Below are 18,222 nucleotides of genomic sequence, written 5' to 3' on the forward strand. Positions count from 1 at the left end.
TAACAGAGGGTTTTGGGTGTTGTCACAAGAACATGAAAATTATAATAACTTGTAGGTAGTATTTTAGTCATCTGTTTTTTTTGTTTATTTTTTCGTTTTAGTCATATTTTAATACACTAAAATGTTAATTTTGTGAAAGAAAATATTTTTGTCTACAAAATTAACACTGTTGTATGGTCTGCTCTGGAAAGCGAATACATTCTTAATGGTCTGCATAGGAACATTGTAGGAGTATGTCATTCAGGTGTCCCTCTTTCTCATGTCAGAAAGTCGTGAGGGAACAGCAACCCACAACTCTCTCTAGCTACCCAAATTTTCACTTGGTGTACAAAAGTGAAATACATTTTAGTCTAATGAATGCTAGAACCAGAAGCAAAGAACAGAATAGTTATACCATGAAGCAGGATGGTAACATACAACTTATATTGCGAATATCTGGAAAAGTTATTAATGGTAACACAAGCAATATTGCAAATGAAATCTGCTGGTCTATTTCCAAATTTCCAATTCATTTTGAAATATTTTTCTTCTAAAGGCTGTTGCAAAGGGGAAGCTTGTATTAAATGGCGAGAAGAAAATCAGCATTAACAGAAGTTCTGGTAACTTTTTCTTTTTTTATATAGATTGATAGAGAGCCATTGTTAAATATCCGTTGTTTAAATGCAAAAAAACGCAAACCGTTTCCAGAGATCCATCACTTGGGATGAATACAATCACATTTGCCAGCCTAGATGCACTTGAGATGTGTTGGAAAACATTTCCAATAGGGAGACAAAGTGGATGTAAACCCAATTCATGAAATCTGAGCTGGGCACATATATCTGCATTTTTTTCTCTCTTCAGAGCACTATGTCCCGTAGCTGTCTCCTGCTCTGTTCTTCTGTTATCAGCCTGAGAACTTCTGTCACATGATAAAAGCAGCCTAAAGATTGTGATGGGGAGGATGCTGTAAATAGATTAGCAGAGTGGGTCTGAAAGTCTCTACCCAGTGCCTGGATAAGGTCATCTAGAGCCCAGAGCGAACATTCCAAACTTTGCCCCCCGCCCCCAAGATGTATGAGCATTATGCGCCAGTAAAATTCCCCCCACAAAAACACTGAGCACTAATTCCCCCTACGCATACATTTCCCCCTCCTGCCAGTACAAATCCACCCCCTGCTTAAATTCCCCTTCTCAGCCCAAATATTTTTCTCCAATCAGCTGTCTTGGCTCTATGCCCAGGTTTCACTGCAGTGTTGAACAGGAAGCGAAAATCTCCTAACACGTTGTGCACTTTCTAAAGGATATATGAAGATGAAGACTGCAGATATGGATGTAAAACTTATGTAGGGAGGTTCGTTTCATCCTTGTGTATCATCTGAGGCTGTTTATTTCCCTGGGCATATGTGAGGGTTTACAACCACTTTGAAATTAAAACTATAATTAATGCCAAATCTTTTCTTTTCATTGGATGGGTGGCTTATGGAGTTGTAAAAAACCCTGGCAGGTGTTTCTGTCTGTACCCCATTGGGGAGATTTACCTTCACGTCCTGTTCTGTAGACATAACAGAAATTGAGAGAAAATCTCTCCATAGTAACAGTTTTCACCCAAACAAGTGTCCTCATTGGAGGATTTTCCCTCCATATCTGTTCTGGTGGCAACTCTTAACCGCTTGCCAACATTTGCGTTGGCAGAATGGCACGGGCAGGCAAAGCAACGTATATATACGTTGCTTTGAACCTGCCCCCTAGCGGGTGCGCATGACTGTGCCCACTGGATCAGCGGACTCGATGTCCGCCGGTGTCCTGCGATCGGGTCACAGAACGGGGGGATGCCTTTGTAAACAAAAGTGATGTGTCACAGTAAGCCACACCCCCTAACAGTTAGAATCACTCCCTAGGACACACTTAACCCCTTCCCCACCCCCTACTGGTAAACCCCTTCCCTGTCAGTCACATTTATACAGTAATCAGTGCATTTTTATAGAACTGATCGCTGTATAAATGTGAATGGTCCCAAAATAGCATCAAAAGTGTCTGATATGTCCACCATAATGTCGCAGTCACAATAAAAATCGCCTCCATAACAAGTAAAAAAAAGAATTATAATAAAAATGCCATAAAACTATACCCTATTTTGCGCAAACCAATCAATATACGCTCATTGTGATTTTTTTGGACCAAAAGAATGTAGAATATGCATCGGCCTAAACTGAGAAAAAAATTGCTTCTTTTTTTAAAAAAATGGGAATATTTATTATAGCAAAAAGTACAATATATTGCTTTTTTCAAAATTGTCGCTCTATTTTTGTTTATAGCGCAAAAAATAAAAGCCGCAGAGGTGATTAAATACCACCAAAAGAAAGCTCTATTTGTGGGAAAAAAAGGACGTCAATTTTGTTTGGGAGCCACGTTGCACGACCACGCAATTGTTAGTTAAAGCGACGCAGTGCCAAATCTCAAAAAGTGGCCCGGTCATTTGGCAGCCAAATGGTCCGGGGCTGAAGTGGTTAAACCTTTTTTTTTTTTACATTTCTTCAGATATTTCATGTTTTCTGAACCAAGGAAAATTATGTCATACATCCCAGGAGTCTTTAGAAAGGGAGGAGGGGTTTTCTCAGCTAAGCACACCCTCTTGCCTGCTGTCATGCTTACCCCTAACACAAGTGGTCAGACACTAAAGCTGGCTTCTGTGTTCTTCACTTATAGAAGCCCCCTTTCCTATATAGCAAGCAGGCCTACCGGTATGTGACTGCGCTCAGGACTTATACACAGTGCTATAGTGCCTTGCCACCATATTGGTGCAGGCGCAAACTGAGCAAAGCAAACAGGTACTTGCAGTTGGCAGACAGGCAGTGTGGTTCAATGACAGTCCAGGTACAAGGCAGGCAAGGTTCAGAGAATAGTTGATATCCGATCTGAGATCATACACAGGGAAATCCAATCAGCAAAGCAGACAAAACAGATAGCTTGGAAACGTGTTGCAAACATAATATCACATGCATGAGACTGCAAGCCAGGCTGGCTTATATCAGGTTTGGTCTCCACCCAGAGACTGACCACATTCATCACCTTGCAGGTGGAAGGAGAGTCAAGGAGAAAGCCATAACCAAAACCAGGATGCCGGAATGAGGAGCAGAAATGCTAGATGCTCCTGACACCTGCTTGCCTGAGGTAAGGGCAGATGTTTTCCAGGAAGTTAATGCTACATGGATCATTTGCCCTTACTAAAGATGGCCACGGACAGAAATGATATGGGTGTGTGTGTTTCAAAGTGATTTCTGAACAAAATAAAGCACAAAGAGATGGATGGAGGTGTTTTCTTTGAATATTAAAAATGAATTCAATAGTGTTTTTGTGCTCAGTGCAGTGTAGTTCCACTTTTTCTTGGAACAGGTGAATATTTGTGCTGATTAGGGATGGGAAAACATTAACATTGTAGTTTCGATGAGAGTGTGATGAATCATGTCATTTGCTATTTTGGTTACTATGTTTAACGTGTATCCACTACGGAAATAAGTAGTTATAAGCAGTTACAGCCACAACTGCTAATAGAAAGACATGCCTTGAGAATAAATTGAGAGAAGAAGCCATTGAGACCTGACATGATTACATTGCACTGTTGTTTTAATAAAATTTGCTCTTTCTATATCTAGTAATGATTGGCACCTTGGAGATTCACCTTCCAGTCGATGCTAACCTTTCTCCCATGGCACACATCCTTGCGTATGTATTACCTGGCAATGGGCAAATAGTAGCTGACACTGAAGTGTTCCATATCAACAAATGCTTCAATCATAAGGTAAACCAATGGCTCATTGAGACAGGTAAAAACACGTCCCGTTAGTGACAACATGGTGAAAACTCAATGTGTACTCCATAAAACAATTTGTGGAAAAAAAAGATTATAAAAAAAAAAAACAGTTCATATGTAGGTTTCCAAAGCTGTCACCACTGTGAAAAATCCTATTTAAATGGATCCAATATTCAGTGTACATTACCACCTGCTAAAATGCCTACTCGTCTCAAGGATGAGTATATAACTCATAGACAGATCACTCCATGTGTCCACCACGATCAGTCCACTTTACCAATAGTAGTAATTCCTACAGACTGCATCTCTATGTGCATCTCAGACTGCATCTCTATGTGGGTAATCAACGTCTGAATTGTCTCCAAACACCACCTTCCTCCATTTGCTTTTTAATAATCAATTCCACTTGTATATGCAGGGGATGAGGACATGAAACAAAAGACACAAGTACCATAGTGTTCTCTGCTTTTAAATTTACAAAAAAATTTTTTTACAAAAAAGTTTACAAAAAAAAAGCCCCCCCTGCGCGTAGTGCGCCGACAGCCTGGCGCCAGTACCGCCTGCAAAATGGGCCCGGCGGAGACTTTGCGATACCCATGGGTCTATGGGGCGCGGATGCCTGCCAGGGTTATATGTATGTACCTATGAATGTCATTATGTTTATTTTGTTGTTGTGGTCCATGGGGACACGCCTTTTATTGTGACTAAATAAAGAATAACAATAAAAACAGCATGTATCAAATCACCAGCTCATTCACCGCAGATCTAGACTCACGGTGCTTCGCCTGACGTCACAGATTTGACTCCTCCCCTCTAAACACATGTCGGCCTCTCATTGGCCTTCATCAGAAGGCATTTTAGCAGGTGGTCGTGTGCACTGAATATTGGATCCATTTAAATAGGATTTTTCACAGCGGTGACAGCTTTGGAAACCTACATATGAACTGTTTTTTTTTTTTTTTTTATAATTTATTTATTATTTTTCATAAATTGTTTTATGGAATGTATAATTATTTGTTTATATAAGATTTATAGATACGCAGCGCTGCACTATTTTCACAAAATCAATATTGCAATATGTGTGGTGTATCACTATAAGTGTTCAGCAGCTGTGTAGACACTCAGAGGGGTATATTTGATTTTTTTTCACGTCATTAGAAGGAGTAATTTATTATTATTGTGGCGCTGATTGTTTTTCTCACAATTTGCAATGTGCACTCAGCTGAGATTATTATTCAGGATTTATATAGCACCAACAGTTTGCACAGCACTTTACAACATAAGGGCAGACATTACAGTTACAATACAATTCAATACAGGAGGAATTGTAGGACCCTTCTCGTTAGAGTTTACAATCCAGATTACATTAAAATGGCCTTAAATCCCAAAACAAATCATGCAGCTTACCGATTCTTTAAATGGGGTGCTGCATTTGTTTTCTCTTTTTTTGGAAGGGGGGGGTGGTTATTTTCACCTGGTGTTCCAGGCTGTAACACACTTCTTGTCTTAGGATGTCTCCCCTCTGGACAGAAGCGCAATGGAGACCCCTTTTGACAGCAGTATTATCAGTCTGGGGGAGTGTAGTGTTGGATGCTCTATCAGATTTAAAGGGGCTTGACTAACAAACTAAAGCCAAACTCCAGGTAATGCTATTTGCAGTTACAGCAACTTTTTTTTCCCATTTTGGAATCAAGTTTTGCATAAATGAATAAAAGATGACCATTGTCCGACCAAGTGTTAAATAGTTTGGGCCAGATTCACAGAAAAAGTACGCCAGAGTATCTGCTGATACTCCGGCGTACTTTCAAATTTGCCGCGTCGTATCTTTATTTTGAATTCTCAAACAAAGATACAATGGCATTTGGCTAAGATCCAACAGGCGTACGCCTTCGGATCTTAGGATGCAACACTTCGGCGCCCGCTAGGTGGAGTTCGCGTCGTTTTCCGCGTCGGGTATGCTAATTGCCTGTTTACAGCGATCCACGAAGGTACGCGCTGTCGTCGCATTCTCTTACGTCGTCGCTAGTCGTTTTTTCCCGTCGTAAAGTTGCGACTGCTATTTAGGTGGTGTAAAAATAGACAGGCCATGTTAAAGTATGGCCGTCGTTCCCGCGTTGAATTGAATTTTTTTTTATTTTTTGTGTAAGACGTCCGGGGATAGGAAAGGACATAACGCACGTCGCCGTTCAAAAAATTACGTTGGTGCGACGTCATTTCGCACGGCGGGAAATTTCAAAACGGAGCATGCGCAGTACGTTCGGCGCGGGAATGCGCCCAATTTAAATGATACACGCCCCATTTGAATTAGGCGGGCTTGCACCGGACGGCTTTACGCTACACCGCCGCAAGTTTACAGGCAAGTGCTTTGTGAATCAAGCACTTGCGTTGAAAACTTGCGGCGGTGTAACGTAAATGACATACGTTACGCCGCTGCAAATGTATGTGAATCTGGCCCTTTGTCTCAACAAGCAGCTTGGTCTGGTAAAGAAAGTTGAAAAATAATAGACTTACTGGCTGAACGCCAGATGACAATAAAATAAAAAAAATAAAAAATGCTGCCACCACATCTAAGAATTGGTAAGTTGCATTATAACATTTTTATTTTTGGGCTTAATACTACTTTAATTATCATCATGCTACATTTCTTTGCTAGTGCTTCCCTCTAGTGGTAAAAAGCAACAGTTGAAAATGTAGACGTAGAAGAGAGCTCTAAACCGCTGAACATATTCTTACCCTGCTTCTACCTTAAAAAAGCTTGGTTTAAGTTAGGCAATGCAAAAAATTTACAGAGGAAGATGTTTTGTGGGTTGTTTTTGTTTTTACCTTTTTATGAGTCTTATTTTGATCTGGTTACATCCATATGTATTTTATTACTTTGTATATCAGAATTTTAAATAAAAAAAAAAAAAGTATTTCTAATGAAAAGACATATATGTAAAGTTGTGAAATGTGCAGTTTTTGGATCTTTTGCCACGTCTTAGCTGTATGTCGGGAATTTCCTTGCCTTTATAAAGACCATTGACCTGTTGGGTTCACCCCCAATGTTCACTAGATCAAGTCTTGGCCATCTTCTTTCTTTTCCAGTCCACGGTTTTCATTGACAAAATCAAACCTCAGTAACATTAAAGGAAATATTACATTCCCCTGCTTTAGTCAGTTTTAAACATTCACGGTTTTCAAAATGCTCATAATTGGTACATCCAGTAATTGTATAACCCAGACCAAAACCCGTGCCAACCTTATTCCAAAATTATTATGAACTAAGCTGCTATCCTAAAACACAATGATATTTGACACTCAAATTATGCATAATTTTACAGCGCTATGGTTAAATATAAGAGCCCTTTCGCACTGAGCTGCCTGCCCCGTTAGCAGTAAAGTGGCGCTTCACCGTCGTTTTCACTGTGCTTTTTGGCCGATAGCAGGGCGCTTTTAACCCCTGCTGGTGGCTGAAGAAAGGGTTAATAGCGCCTGTGTATCGTTGCTGCCGAAGCGCCTTGCAGGTGCTTTGGCAGTGGTGCCCATTTATTTCAATGGGCAGGGGCGGTGGAGAAGCGTATACACCGCTCCTCCATCACCCCAAAGACGCTGCTTGCAGGTCTTTTTTTAACATCCTGCCAGTGCATCGCCCCAGTGTGAAAGCACTCTGGCTTTCACACTGGGCAGCATTGAGAGACGTTTTTCAGGCGCTATTTTTAGTGCTAAAATGCCTGAAAACCGCCTCCAGTGTGAAAGGGGCCCAACACATATCCGATATCCAACCGTACATAAGGCATTGCAGCAAGTGGGAGCAGAGGAGATCTTTTGCCTTATGCACGGTTGGATATCGGTGGGATGATCTAACCCTTTGAGGGTAAAAGTGTATATATGCTGAGCATGAGAGTGCAAGGCACCTAAAGCCGGTGAGTGCGTTTCTTAAGGGGAGCGGAGGCACTTTCACATGCGGTGTGGTGGATGATCTGGAATAATACAACTGCTATAGAAACATATTTTTGAAGTCACGAGTCAAAATTTTGATTATTTTATGGACTTTAATTTTTGTCACTAATGTTCGCAGTGTCCATCACTTGTTGTAGGGTGTTACTCTATTTCTGGTCGTTTTTGTTATAGTATTGATTGTTGTACTTTAATACCAGCGAAACTATTTACTTTTTTTTCATAATTCTTTATTTTTTCCATATATTTCTTTACATCACATGCATATATACAGAACATCCACCAGCCAGGGACAAAATACATAACATTTATACATAAAAACCCAACAGATACAACAAACAAACAAAACAAAATGATAATATTTTTTTCCCTCCCCCCCCCCCCCCCCCATAAAGATTATACCAAAATTACTTCCTATTATGGTATTTTCCTTTATGTTTCTTGTGCCCTTTTCATGTTTGTGTATTCCTGTTTCAGAGTGTGAATATCCCCATCTATTAATTTTTCCCTTTTTTTTTCTTTTTTTTTACCATCCATATATATGTGTTTATTTTTGTGTGTTAGTGTCTATGTGTGTCTCTGGTGTTTGTGAAATTCCTTTATATTTCCCTTTGTGAGTTAGTCTCGTTCAGTCTCCATTTCTTCCCCACACTCTAACTATGGAGAGAAAGGAAATAGGCAAGGAGGAGAGGAGTATATAAGAGAGATAGGAAAAAAAAAACACATTCATTTAAAATTGTAGTTTGTTTTTCTTACTTAGAATCAGGTATATTTTCATAGAGAAGAGTGGGTATGTGCGGTATTTAAAGAAGAGAGAGTGGAATGACCTCCCTCTCTTACTCCCATTATATCTGTGGGGAGTAGTGTTCCCAACCTGCCCATATGTTGTTAAAGTGGTTGTAAAGCCATTTTTTTTTTACTTTTACCTACAGGTAAGCCTATAATAAGGCTTACCTGTAGGTATAGAGAATATCTCCTAAACCTGTACGGTTTAGGAGATATTCCCCTCGCAGATTGCAGCGGCGCATGCGCAGGTGGGATCCTCGGCTAAAGGACCGGCAGCCGCTGGACCTTGCCGAATTAAAGTCTCCCGCGCGCATGCGCGGGAGTGACAAAATCGCCGCTCCAGCCAATCACAGCGCTGGAGCGGCGATACCCGGAAGACACGCCGAGTCAAGATGACATCTCGCTCGGCGTGGACCAGGTAAGTTCCTCTCACCTCGTTCCAAGGTAAGTATTTCATAATCAGATAATATGCGGTGCATACTAGCTGATTATGGCTTTTGCTTTTCAGGTTTAAAAAAAAAAACGACAGCAGGTATACAACCGCTTTAATAAACATTGTTATAGTGATACCAACAGTGTATAGATATCAATTGAAACATATATAATTAGAAACTGAGAATCGAACTAAACAAAATAAGTAAATGTAAATTATATTGAATTTATAAACTGTAACGGAAAAGTCCATAAATTGACGAAGATTTCATCAGAACACCCGTGAATTGTGCCAATTGTCATGTAGTAGATAACTTGACCAAAAGAAACGGTGATACAATCCTCCACCAGTCTAATAATTGGATTCTTCTAATAATTGGATTCTGGAAGAAGTACGTTTTTTACGAAACGGGCGTAGGGCGGAGCGGCGCGTTGTCATCACCCAAACAAGCTCCAAACGTTCCCCAGTGGACGGATGTCTGTGAATTTGTGTTCCGGCCGGCACATCAGATTCAAGGCGATCTTTTTACTGCATTTCTGCAAGTGCATTACTTTTTTTTAAAATAAATCTTTTAACCATTTAATACACTATGTGGAGCCTCTATCATTGTTTTTACGTGGTGGATATTGCTGTCATCACTTGTGAATGAGACCCAATTGGATCACATACGTCTGAATTATATGACTGGGAGTGATTGCCCTTTTATATGCTGTTCATGATCCCCTGTAATAAGGGACAGGGCCGCCATCAGGGGGGTACAGGCAGTACACCTGTAAGGGGCCCAGGATTCCAACCCCCCTTTTTTTTTTTTACAAAAAAAAATATTTTTTTATATTATTTTATTTATTTATTTTTATTTTTATATATATATTTTTTTTATTAAAGGGCTCAGATGTCCCCAGGGCCCCTTGTGGCAAACCCCCTTCTTTTTAGTTTTATTATAAATTTTTATTTTTTTATTTTTGTTTATATATTTTTTTTTAATTATTAAAGGGCCCAGAGGTCCCCAGGGCCCTGGATGGCAACTCTCCTTTTTTTTTTTTTTATAAATGTTTATTTTTATTTTTTTATACATATATTTTTTTTATTAAAGGGCCCAGCAGTTTATTTTTATTTTTTTTATTAAAGGGCCCAGGCGGCAGCACCCCCCCCCCCCCGGTTCTCTGCTCCAGGGGGCCCATGCCTGAAGCTGTGTAAGGGGCCCCATAATTCCTGATGGCGGCCCTGATAAGGGATCACGGAGTTCTGGTAGGAATCCAATCATTAGACTGGTGGAGGATTGTATCACCGTTTCTTTTGGTTACGTTATCTACTACATGACAATTGGCACAATTCACGGGTGTTCTGATGAAATCTTCGTCAATAATTTATGGACTTTTCCTTTACAGTTTATAAATTCAATATAATTTACATTTACTTGTTTTTTTTATTTTGATTCTCAGTTTCTGTTTATATATGTCTCAATTCATATGTATACAATGTTGGTATCACTATAACAATGTTTATTAAATTGATGGGTGTTGATATGGCCATCTAGCGCTCTCTGGTGGCTACCCACTCCCATTACACAACATATATATATTTTGATACAGCTATATATATATATATATATATATATATATATATATATATATATATATATATATATATTACTGGCTTATAAAAATCACTGTTTGGTCTTTAATAGGTTCCTATGTTTAGAGTTAGCGCGATTTATATTTTTCTCACATTTTTTCCTTGTACTTATTGTTTACTTGTTTATTGCAGCTCTCAGAGTGAATAGGCCATTATTGGGCCGGAGGTTTCCTTTCCTTTTTTTCACTTCCTTTGGTTAATGGTATCTAAGCGCAGTTTCTTCCTTTTTTCCATACTTTTTTCATTGTATTTATGATCCCAACTGTGTGACAATAAACTCACACTTTGTTTTCAAGTCAGTTGGACTATCAATGTTATTCATCCAGAAATGCCCCTGAGATACAAGAATATTAGATGTTAAAGCGAGGGTTCACCCTATTAATAAAAAAATGAGGCATAGTAGCGTGAGCTACAGTATGCCTGTCTTTATTTTTTTTAGCCCCGTACTCACTGTGCAATCGTAGAGACAAGATTCCGACTGCCCGCGGGGAATGGGCGTTCCTATGGAGAGGGAAGGTGATTGACGGCCAGCTCTGGCACGTCGCGCTTCTCCGGAAATAGACGAAATAGGACTTGGCGCTTCACGGCGCCTGCGCATAGTCTGTGCGCAGGCGCCGTATAGCGCCGTGAAGAGCCGAGACCTGTTCCGGCTGTCTTCGGGGAGCGTGACGTGCCAGAGCCGGCCGTCAATCACCTTCCCTCTCCATAGGAACGCCCATTCCCCGCGGGGAGTCGGAATCTTGTCTCTACGATTGCACAGTGAGTACGGGGATAAAAAAATAAAGACAGGCATACTGTAGCTCGCGCTACTATGCCTCATTTTATGCTAAAATGTTGTCATGGAGGGTGAACCACCGCTTTAATAACTATTCTTCATATACTATAGACAGTAATGGCAAACTGAATTGAGACCATGCATGGTTGCTTTCATGTTGAACTTAGAAAGACTGTACTGCCTGTGAAAGAGAGGACTTTGGTATAAGAAAACAAAGCTCCGGGCTACAAAACATGCATGTTTTCCTTCAGATCTTTCAGATTGTATAGCAGGAATGGCTGGTATTGCACCCAGAACTTTATAATCTCATGTTTTATTTCCAGGTGACTCTGGCATTTTCAGACAAAGAGGTTTCTCCAAACTCACAGAGTACTCTACATGTAAAGGCACAGCCTGGGTCTTTGTGTTCAGTGAGGTCAGTGGATAAAGGAGTTATGTTTCTGAGGCCAGAATCTGATATCTCCAGTGATGCGGTAAGGCTGGCATGTTCTAATGTGCACTTATTAGAATTTAGCTTGTAGTCCTCTCTTCTGTAACACCAGCATCAAATAAGATGATAAAGCCAAGGACTACTGGGCCCAGTACTACATCCTCAACATTTATATTGACATTGCTGTCCATTTTGGTAATTTCAGCTCCCTTACTATTATGAGCATATTGCTGTAAGGAAGTGCACTTGAGAATATTACATTTTGTTTCTCCAAGGTGGGGACACGGCACCAGAAGCACATTTTTAGTGAAGTAGTAAACGGATCAAGCCTCTGTTAGGCTTTTGCTGCTGTATTTGTCCCTACTATTGAGATTTCCCCTCATTTTCTGCACATGTGACAGGTGTCAGTACAGGAGGTACTCCCGATGGGAGACAGACATCATTTGAAACCCCATAAAGGTTTAATCCCATAACCACTCTATTCCACAAAAACATTTTGCCTGGAGTTGGTGTCTAAATTAACCATAGGATCCAACAATTGGATCCATTATTTATTAAGATGTCCTACAATTATCCCTTATTCACAATATTCATTATCACCAACCTTAGAAATAAGAAGGAAGACTGAAGTGGGGTATAAAGTTCCCACATATAAGACTAGCTGCACCTGTGATTTTTGCAGACTGTGGGCCAGATTCTCGTAGATCCGCGTATCTTTGCGCGGACGTAACGCATCCGATTGACGTTACGCCTCCGCAACTTAGACGGGCAAGTGCTGTATTCTCAAAGCACTTGCTCCGTAAGTTGTGGCGGCGTAGCGTAAATAGGCCGGCGTAAGCCCGCCTAATTCAAATTTGGAACAGGGGGGCGTGTGTTATGTAAAATAACCATGACCCGACGAACGGCTCCAAATACGCCACAAGGACGTATTGGTTTTGACGTGAACGTAAATTACGTCCAGCCCCATTCACAGACGACTTACGCAAACAACGTAAAATATAAAAAAATTTACACGGGAACGACGTCCATACTTAACATTGGTACTCCGAAAGTACGCCACCATATAGCAGGGGTAACTATACGCCGGGAAAAGCCTAACGTAAACAGCGTATCTGTACTGCGTCGGCCGGGCGTACGTTCGTAAATTTGCGTATCTAGCTGATTTACATATTTCTAGGCATAAATCAGCGTACACGCCCCTAGCGGCCAGCGTAAATATGCAGTTACGATCCGACGGCGTAAGAGACTTACGCCGGTCGGATCTAATAGAAATCTATGCGTAACTGATTCTAAGAATCAGGCGCATAGATACGACGGCACAACTCAGAGATACGATGGTGTATCTGGAGATACGGCGGCGTATCTGGAGATACGCCAATGTATCTCCTTTGTGAATCTGGGCCTGTGTTCCTAAATCACCAACACATTGCTTACAAAGTTTCTACAGTTCTACAGTATATTGTTTATTTCCCCATAGGTATACAGTCTTCTGGCACGTAGACGTCGGTATGGCTACCCCAATCGTGTACGGGAGGATAATCCTGTATGCTTCCACTCACATGGTGGTTATTCATATAAAGCACATCAACGCAAAAAACGATCCTATAATGTGCCATATTCAGCACATTCAACTTCTCCTGATGTGTTCACACTTATTCAGGTAAAGTCAAAGCTGCTTATAAGAATTACAGAAATATATAGCTAAACAAAGGGAGAAGATTGTACTGTGTCACATGTAAATATGGCTAATCCATTCTAATCCCTCAATAACAATTTTTTTATATATTTTCATTTTCAGTATATTGGACTAAAGGTTCTTACAAACACCCAGGTGAGGAAACCTGTGGTATGTCCCCATTATCCACTGGTCTCAGCCTTGTCAAGTTATGGAATACCTCAAATTGGTGAGATGGCCTTTCTTAGCAGTCCAGTGTTTTTATTGTGTTGCATTCAGTTCTAGAATGAATTCTCTACTAATATACTGTAGATCATTCTCGATTCTTTATATTGTATAAAATCTGTCAGTTGAAATGCTGGCTTGTTTTTTTACCATGCTGTTACATTTGTCATCTCAATGCATCCTTTACAGCGGGGATGTTCAAACTACGGCCCTCCAGCTGTTGCAGAGCTACACGTCCCATAAGGCATTGTAAAACTCTGACATTCACAGACATGACTAGGCATGATGGGAATTGTAGTTCCTGAACAACTGGAGGGCCGTCGTTTAGAGACCCCTTCTGTACAGTAATTTGCAACAAGGAACAATTAGATGAAAAAGTGCCGTGCCTTGTAAATGACATAAGCAGGTATCTTCTCACCTCTTATTGTCAACATGGCTGTATTTCCCCACAACCACCAGTCACACTCTGGTCTTCACTGGAAATGATTATTAGAATAATGATTGAATCTAATTTGTAATCCATAAATATTTTATATGAGTTATATTGAGGAAGCCAATTTATTATAATTAGTATTCCAAATCTGTGTTTAGTAGAGATTTACAAAGAGCGACACAGTGTGATTTCTGTGTTTAAAATGGACCATCACTCCCCAGGTCTACTTTAGTTTCCTGCACTCCCTGGTTTTGCAACAGAGCAGCCCCAATCCCTCTTCTGGTGTCCCCCACCATTGCTCTTGCATAGATGCCAACATTGTAAAACGGAGCCTTGCTATAATAAGGGGTTGGGGCATTCATTTGTAGGCGTGTCATCCAAAAATAATAAATGCATTGCGCAAAGCGCGACGCAACAAAAAATGGGCATGGTTTACGCAAAATAGTGGGCATGGCTTACATGGGCGTGCTTCGAAAGGGGATGTGGTTAGAGTCTGAGATGAATGATGAAGGGAAGAAAGAAAGAAAGAAAGACCGACCGACCCAGATCCTACACCACAATAGAAATATATGTATTCCAGAAAGTTTATTCCAGATAAAGATACTCCAAACACCTGGGGTTAGTGCTTCAATCATCCCGGCACCAAGGTTGTTATGATGTCAGGGTGATTAAAATGCATTATTTCTATTATTACATTGTAATATAAAATGAAATCATTCAACTCACAATAATGCAGAATCAGTGGAAGCCCTGAGCGTGTCACCTGTCTTGTCGCCTGCAATCAGGTGCCTCCCCAGCAGACTCCATCCATGCACCAGGTGCCTCCCCAGCAGACTCCGTCCTTGCACCAGGTGCCTCCCCAGCAGACTCTTTCCTTGCACCAGGTGCCTCCCCAGCGGATTCTGTCCTTGCACCAGGTGCCTCCCCAGCGGACTCTGTCCTTGCACCAGGTGCCTCCCCAGCGGACTCTGTCCTTGCACCAGGTGCCTCCCCAGCAGACTCTGTCCTTGCACCAGGTGCCCCCCCAGCAGACTCCATCCTTGCACCAGGTGTCCCCCCAGCAGACTCCGTCCTTGCACCAAGTGCCTCCCCAGCAGACTCCGTCCTTGCACCAAGTGCCTCCCCAGCAGACTCCGTCCTTGCACCAAGTGCCTCCCCAGCAGACTCCGTCCTTGCACCAAGTGCCTCCCCAGCAGACTCCGTCCTTGCACCAAGTGCCTCCCCAGCAGACTCCGTCCTTGCACCAAGTGCCTCCCCAGCAGACTCCGTCCTTGCACCAAGTGCCTCCCCAGCAGACTCCGTCCTTGCACCAAGTGCCTCCCCAGCAGAGTCCGTCCTTGCACCAGGTGCCTCCCCAGCAGAGTCCGTCCTTGCACCAGGTGCCTCCCCAGCAAAGTCCGTCCTTGCATTAGGTGCCCCGAGCAGCAGTGGCATAGCGTGGGTTGTTAGCGCCCGGTGCAAGGCAAGAAATTTGTGCCCCCTAACCTATGGACTTTTAGCACTCCCTGAGTCCTTTCCCTTCCTACAATAGTACTGACCTACCTGATTCCTACACTGACCTACCTGTCCACTACACTGACCAACATGATTCCTAGACTAACCATTCCACTTACCTACCTGTCCACTGCACTGACCTACACGATTCCTATACTGACCAGTACATTGACCTACCTGTCCTCTACACATTGTCCACCACACTGATTACCACACTTCACTACACTACACTGATTACTACACTACACTTTTTTTTTATATATATATATTTTATAATCAAATACCACCAAAAGAAAGCTCTATTCTCTATTCTATTCTATTCTACTCTTTCAGAAAGACATAGTTCAAATAATCCTAATTATTTCATTGTGGACGAGCCTGAAATGCCACCAATTTACCCTTTCATCAGTGCTACTGAGATGAATAGTAGGATTCGGAAGAAGTTTCCAGAAACCTTGCTCTTCAAATTGGTCCCAGTTGGGTAAGTACATTTTTTTTATCCTGGCATGAACTTACTTTAGACCCTTACTGCTGTAGTTTCTGGCTACCATTTAAAGTACAACCCATTACTACTCTCCAGTATATGTTTTAATATGTAGCCAAGCCTCCATAGGGTTTGCTGAATGTTGTGGTCCACCTCATGGGCGTCCGCTTCATAGGGCAAGGGGGGTCGTTTGCCCCCCCCCCTGGAATCACCAGGAGCAGGGCCGAACTGGCCCTGGGGCCGATTTAAGTGGCGACTGCAGCGCTCCCCTCCTTCTGTCCTCCAGGGCTCGTATCGTATGTCATGGAGCTGGGTCTGTGTGCAAGGTCCCGCCCCCCTAGTTTGGCTCGTCTGATAGTCTTCTAGTGTTCCGCCTATCACACGAGCCAAACTAGGGGGGGCGGGACCTTGCACACAGACCCAGCCTGGTGACATACGATACGAGCGCCAGAGGACAGAGGGAGTGGAGTGCCGTTTTATATCGTTTACCAGGCCTGTGCTTTGTTTGTGCCAACATCTGTTGCCACAGGTAACACTAGTGGTAACACTGGAAACGCAGAGCAAACACAACACAGAGTTGTAGCCTACGGCATAGTTTCTAGTTGTCCCTTATTTAGAGTGCCTGTCCCTCTTCTGGAATCAAATCCATTTGTCCCTCATTCCAAAAGGTTCCTCTTTTAAACCTGAAATAAATATACTGTCAATATAGTGTAGTGTTTCAGTCAAGGGAAAGGGGTGCTGTGTAATGTAAAAGGGTCCAGTGATGCAGGGTGCTGTGTAATGTAAAGGGGTCCAGTGATGCAGGGTGCTGTGTAATGTAAAGGGGTCCAGAGGTGCAGGTTGCTGTGTAATGTAAAGGGGTCCAGTGATGCAGGGTGCTGTGTAATGTAAAGGGGTCCAGAGGTGCAGGGTGCTGTGTAATGTAAAAGGGTCCAGTGATGCAGGGTGCTGTGTAATGTAAAGGGGTCCAGTGATGCAGGGGGCTGTGTAATGTAAAAGGGTCCAGTGATGCAGGGTGCTGTGTAATGTAAAGGGGTCCAGTGATGCAGGGGGCTGTGTAATGTAAAAGGGTCCAGTGATGCAGGGTACTGTGTAATGTAAAAGGATCCAGTGATGCAGGGTGCTGTGTAATGTAAAGGGGTCCAGTGATGCAGGGTGCTGTGTAATGTAAAGGGGTCCAGTGATGCAGGGTGCTGTGTAATGTATAGGGGTCCAGTGATGCAGGGTGCTGTGTAATGTAAAGGGGTCCAGAGGTGCAGGGTGCTGTGTAATGTAAAGGGGTCCAGAGGTGCAGGGTGCTGTGTAATGTAAAGGGGTCCAGAGGTGCGGGGTGCTGTGTAATGTAAAGGGGTCCAGAGGTGCAGTTGTGGAGAGGGGGTACACAGTAGTGACAAAGAGATATTGAAAGATGCAGGGGGCACAGTGGGGTGTTTTAACATTTTAACGTGGGGGGGGGGGGCGCTTTTAACCCCCTGCTCGAAGAAAGGGTAAAATGTGACTGTGTATCGCCGTTGCCGAAGCGCGCCCCCTCCCCCTGAAAAAATTTCAGCGGACACCCATGGTCCACCTGTCACCCTCCAAGAGCCCGGCATCTATCTCTCATGCACTCAGAGACATGGAACAGTCCCTTGGGTTGTTTTTTTTTTTTTTGAGGGGATTGAACTTAAATGGGAAAAGGGAAATCATGGGATACCCAGAAAGATTCAGTGCGACTTGCTTAGAACTACTATGGTATATACAATCCTGTATATACACTCCAGTCTTCTTTTTAGCACAAACTCTTTCTTAAGACCATTTTCCTTCACTCCTCAAGCACTTCACTTATTGTAGACCATTACTCCTCCAGCATTTCACTTGCTGCAGACTGTTACTCCTCCAGACTAGCTAGCGCCACATGATTGGGCCTGACGCTAACTCAGCCAGGCCTCAGTGAATTGCCTTGTCCCCAGACCCCTATGACATAGAAATGGTTCAGGTGCTAACTATCCTCTATCTAGCTACTGATCCCAGATAGCTCTCTTCAGGCCCTGCCAGCCAGCCTGGCTGCAATGACCTCTCTCCACTGCCCTCCCGACAGTCCACTCTTCTGGTTTTGCACCCATCTCAAACTAAAATCTCCCAGT

The 18,222-nt window shown here is 42.4% G+C and overlaps 1 protein-coding gene across 1 annotated transcript in view; it reads left to right on the forward strand.

Moving 5' to 3' along the window:
• The window catches only part of LOC120946925 (alpha-2-macroglobulin-like protein 1), a 94,302-nt gene that overhangs the window by 40,050 nt on the left and 36,030 nt on the right, over positions 1-18,222 (forward strand). Inside the window, exons 13-18 of the mRNA XM_040361750.1 lie at positions 536-599; positions 3,636-3,781; positions 11,682-11,831; positions 13,266-13,448; positions 13,587-13,692; positions 15,949-16,096. Coding sequence (XP_040217684.1) covers positions 536-599; positions 3,636-3,781; positions 11,682-11,831; positions 13,266-13,448; positions 13,587-13,692; positions 15,949-16,096 — 797 coding nt within the window. The remainder of the gene's footprint in view (positions 1-535; positions 600-3,635; positions 3,782-11,681; positions 11,832-13,265; positions 13,449-13,586; positions 13,693-15,948; positions 16,097-18,222) is intronic.

This window comes from Rana temporaria, chromosome 8 (genome assembly GCF_905171775.1).
Source record: "Rana temporaria chromosome 8, aRanTem1.1, whole genome shotgun sequence".
NCBI classification, from domain to species: domain Eukaryota; kingdom Metazoa; phylum Chordata; class Amphibia; order Anura; family Ranidae; genus Rana; species Rana temporaria.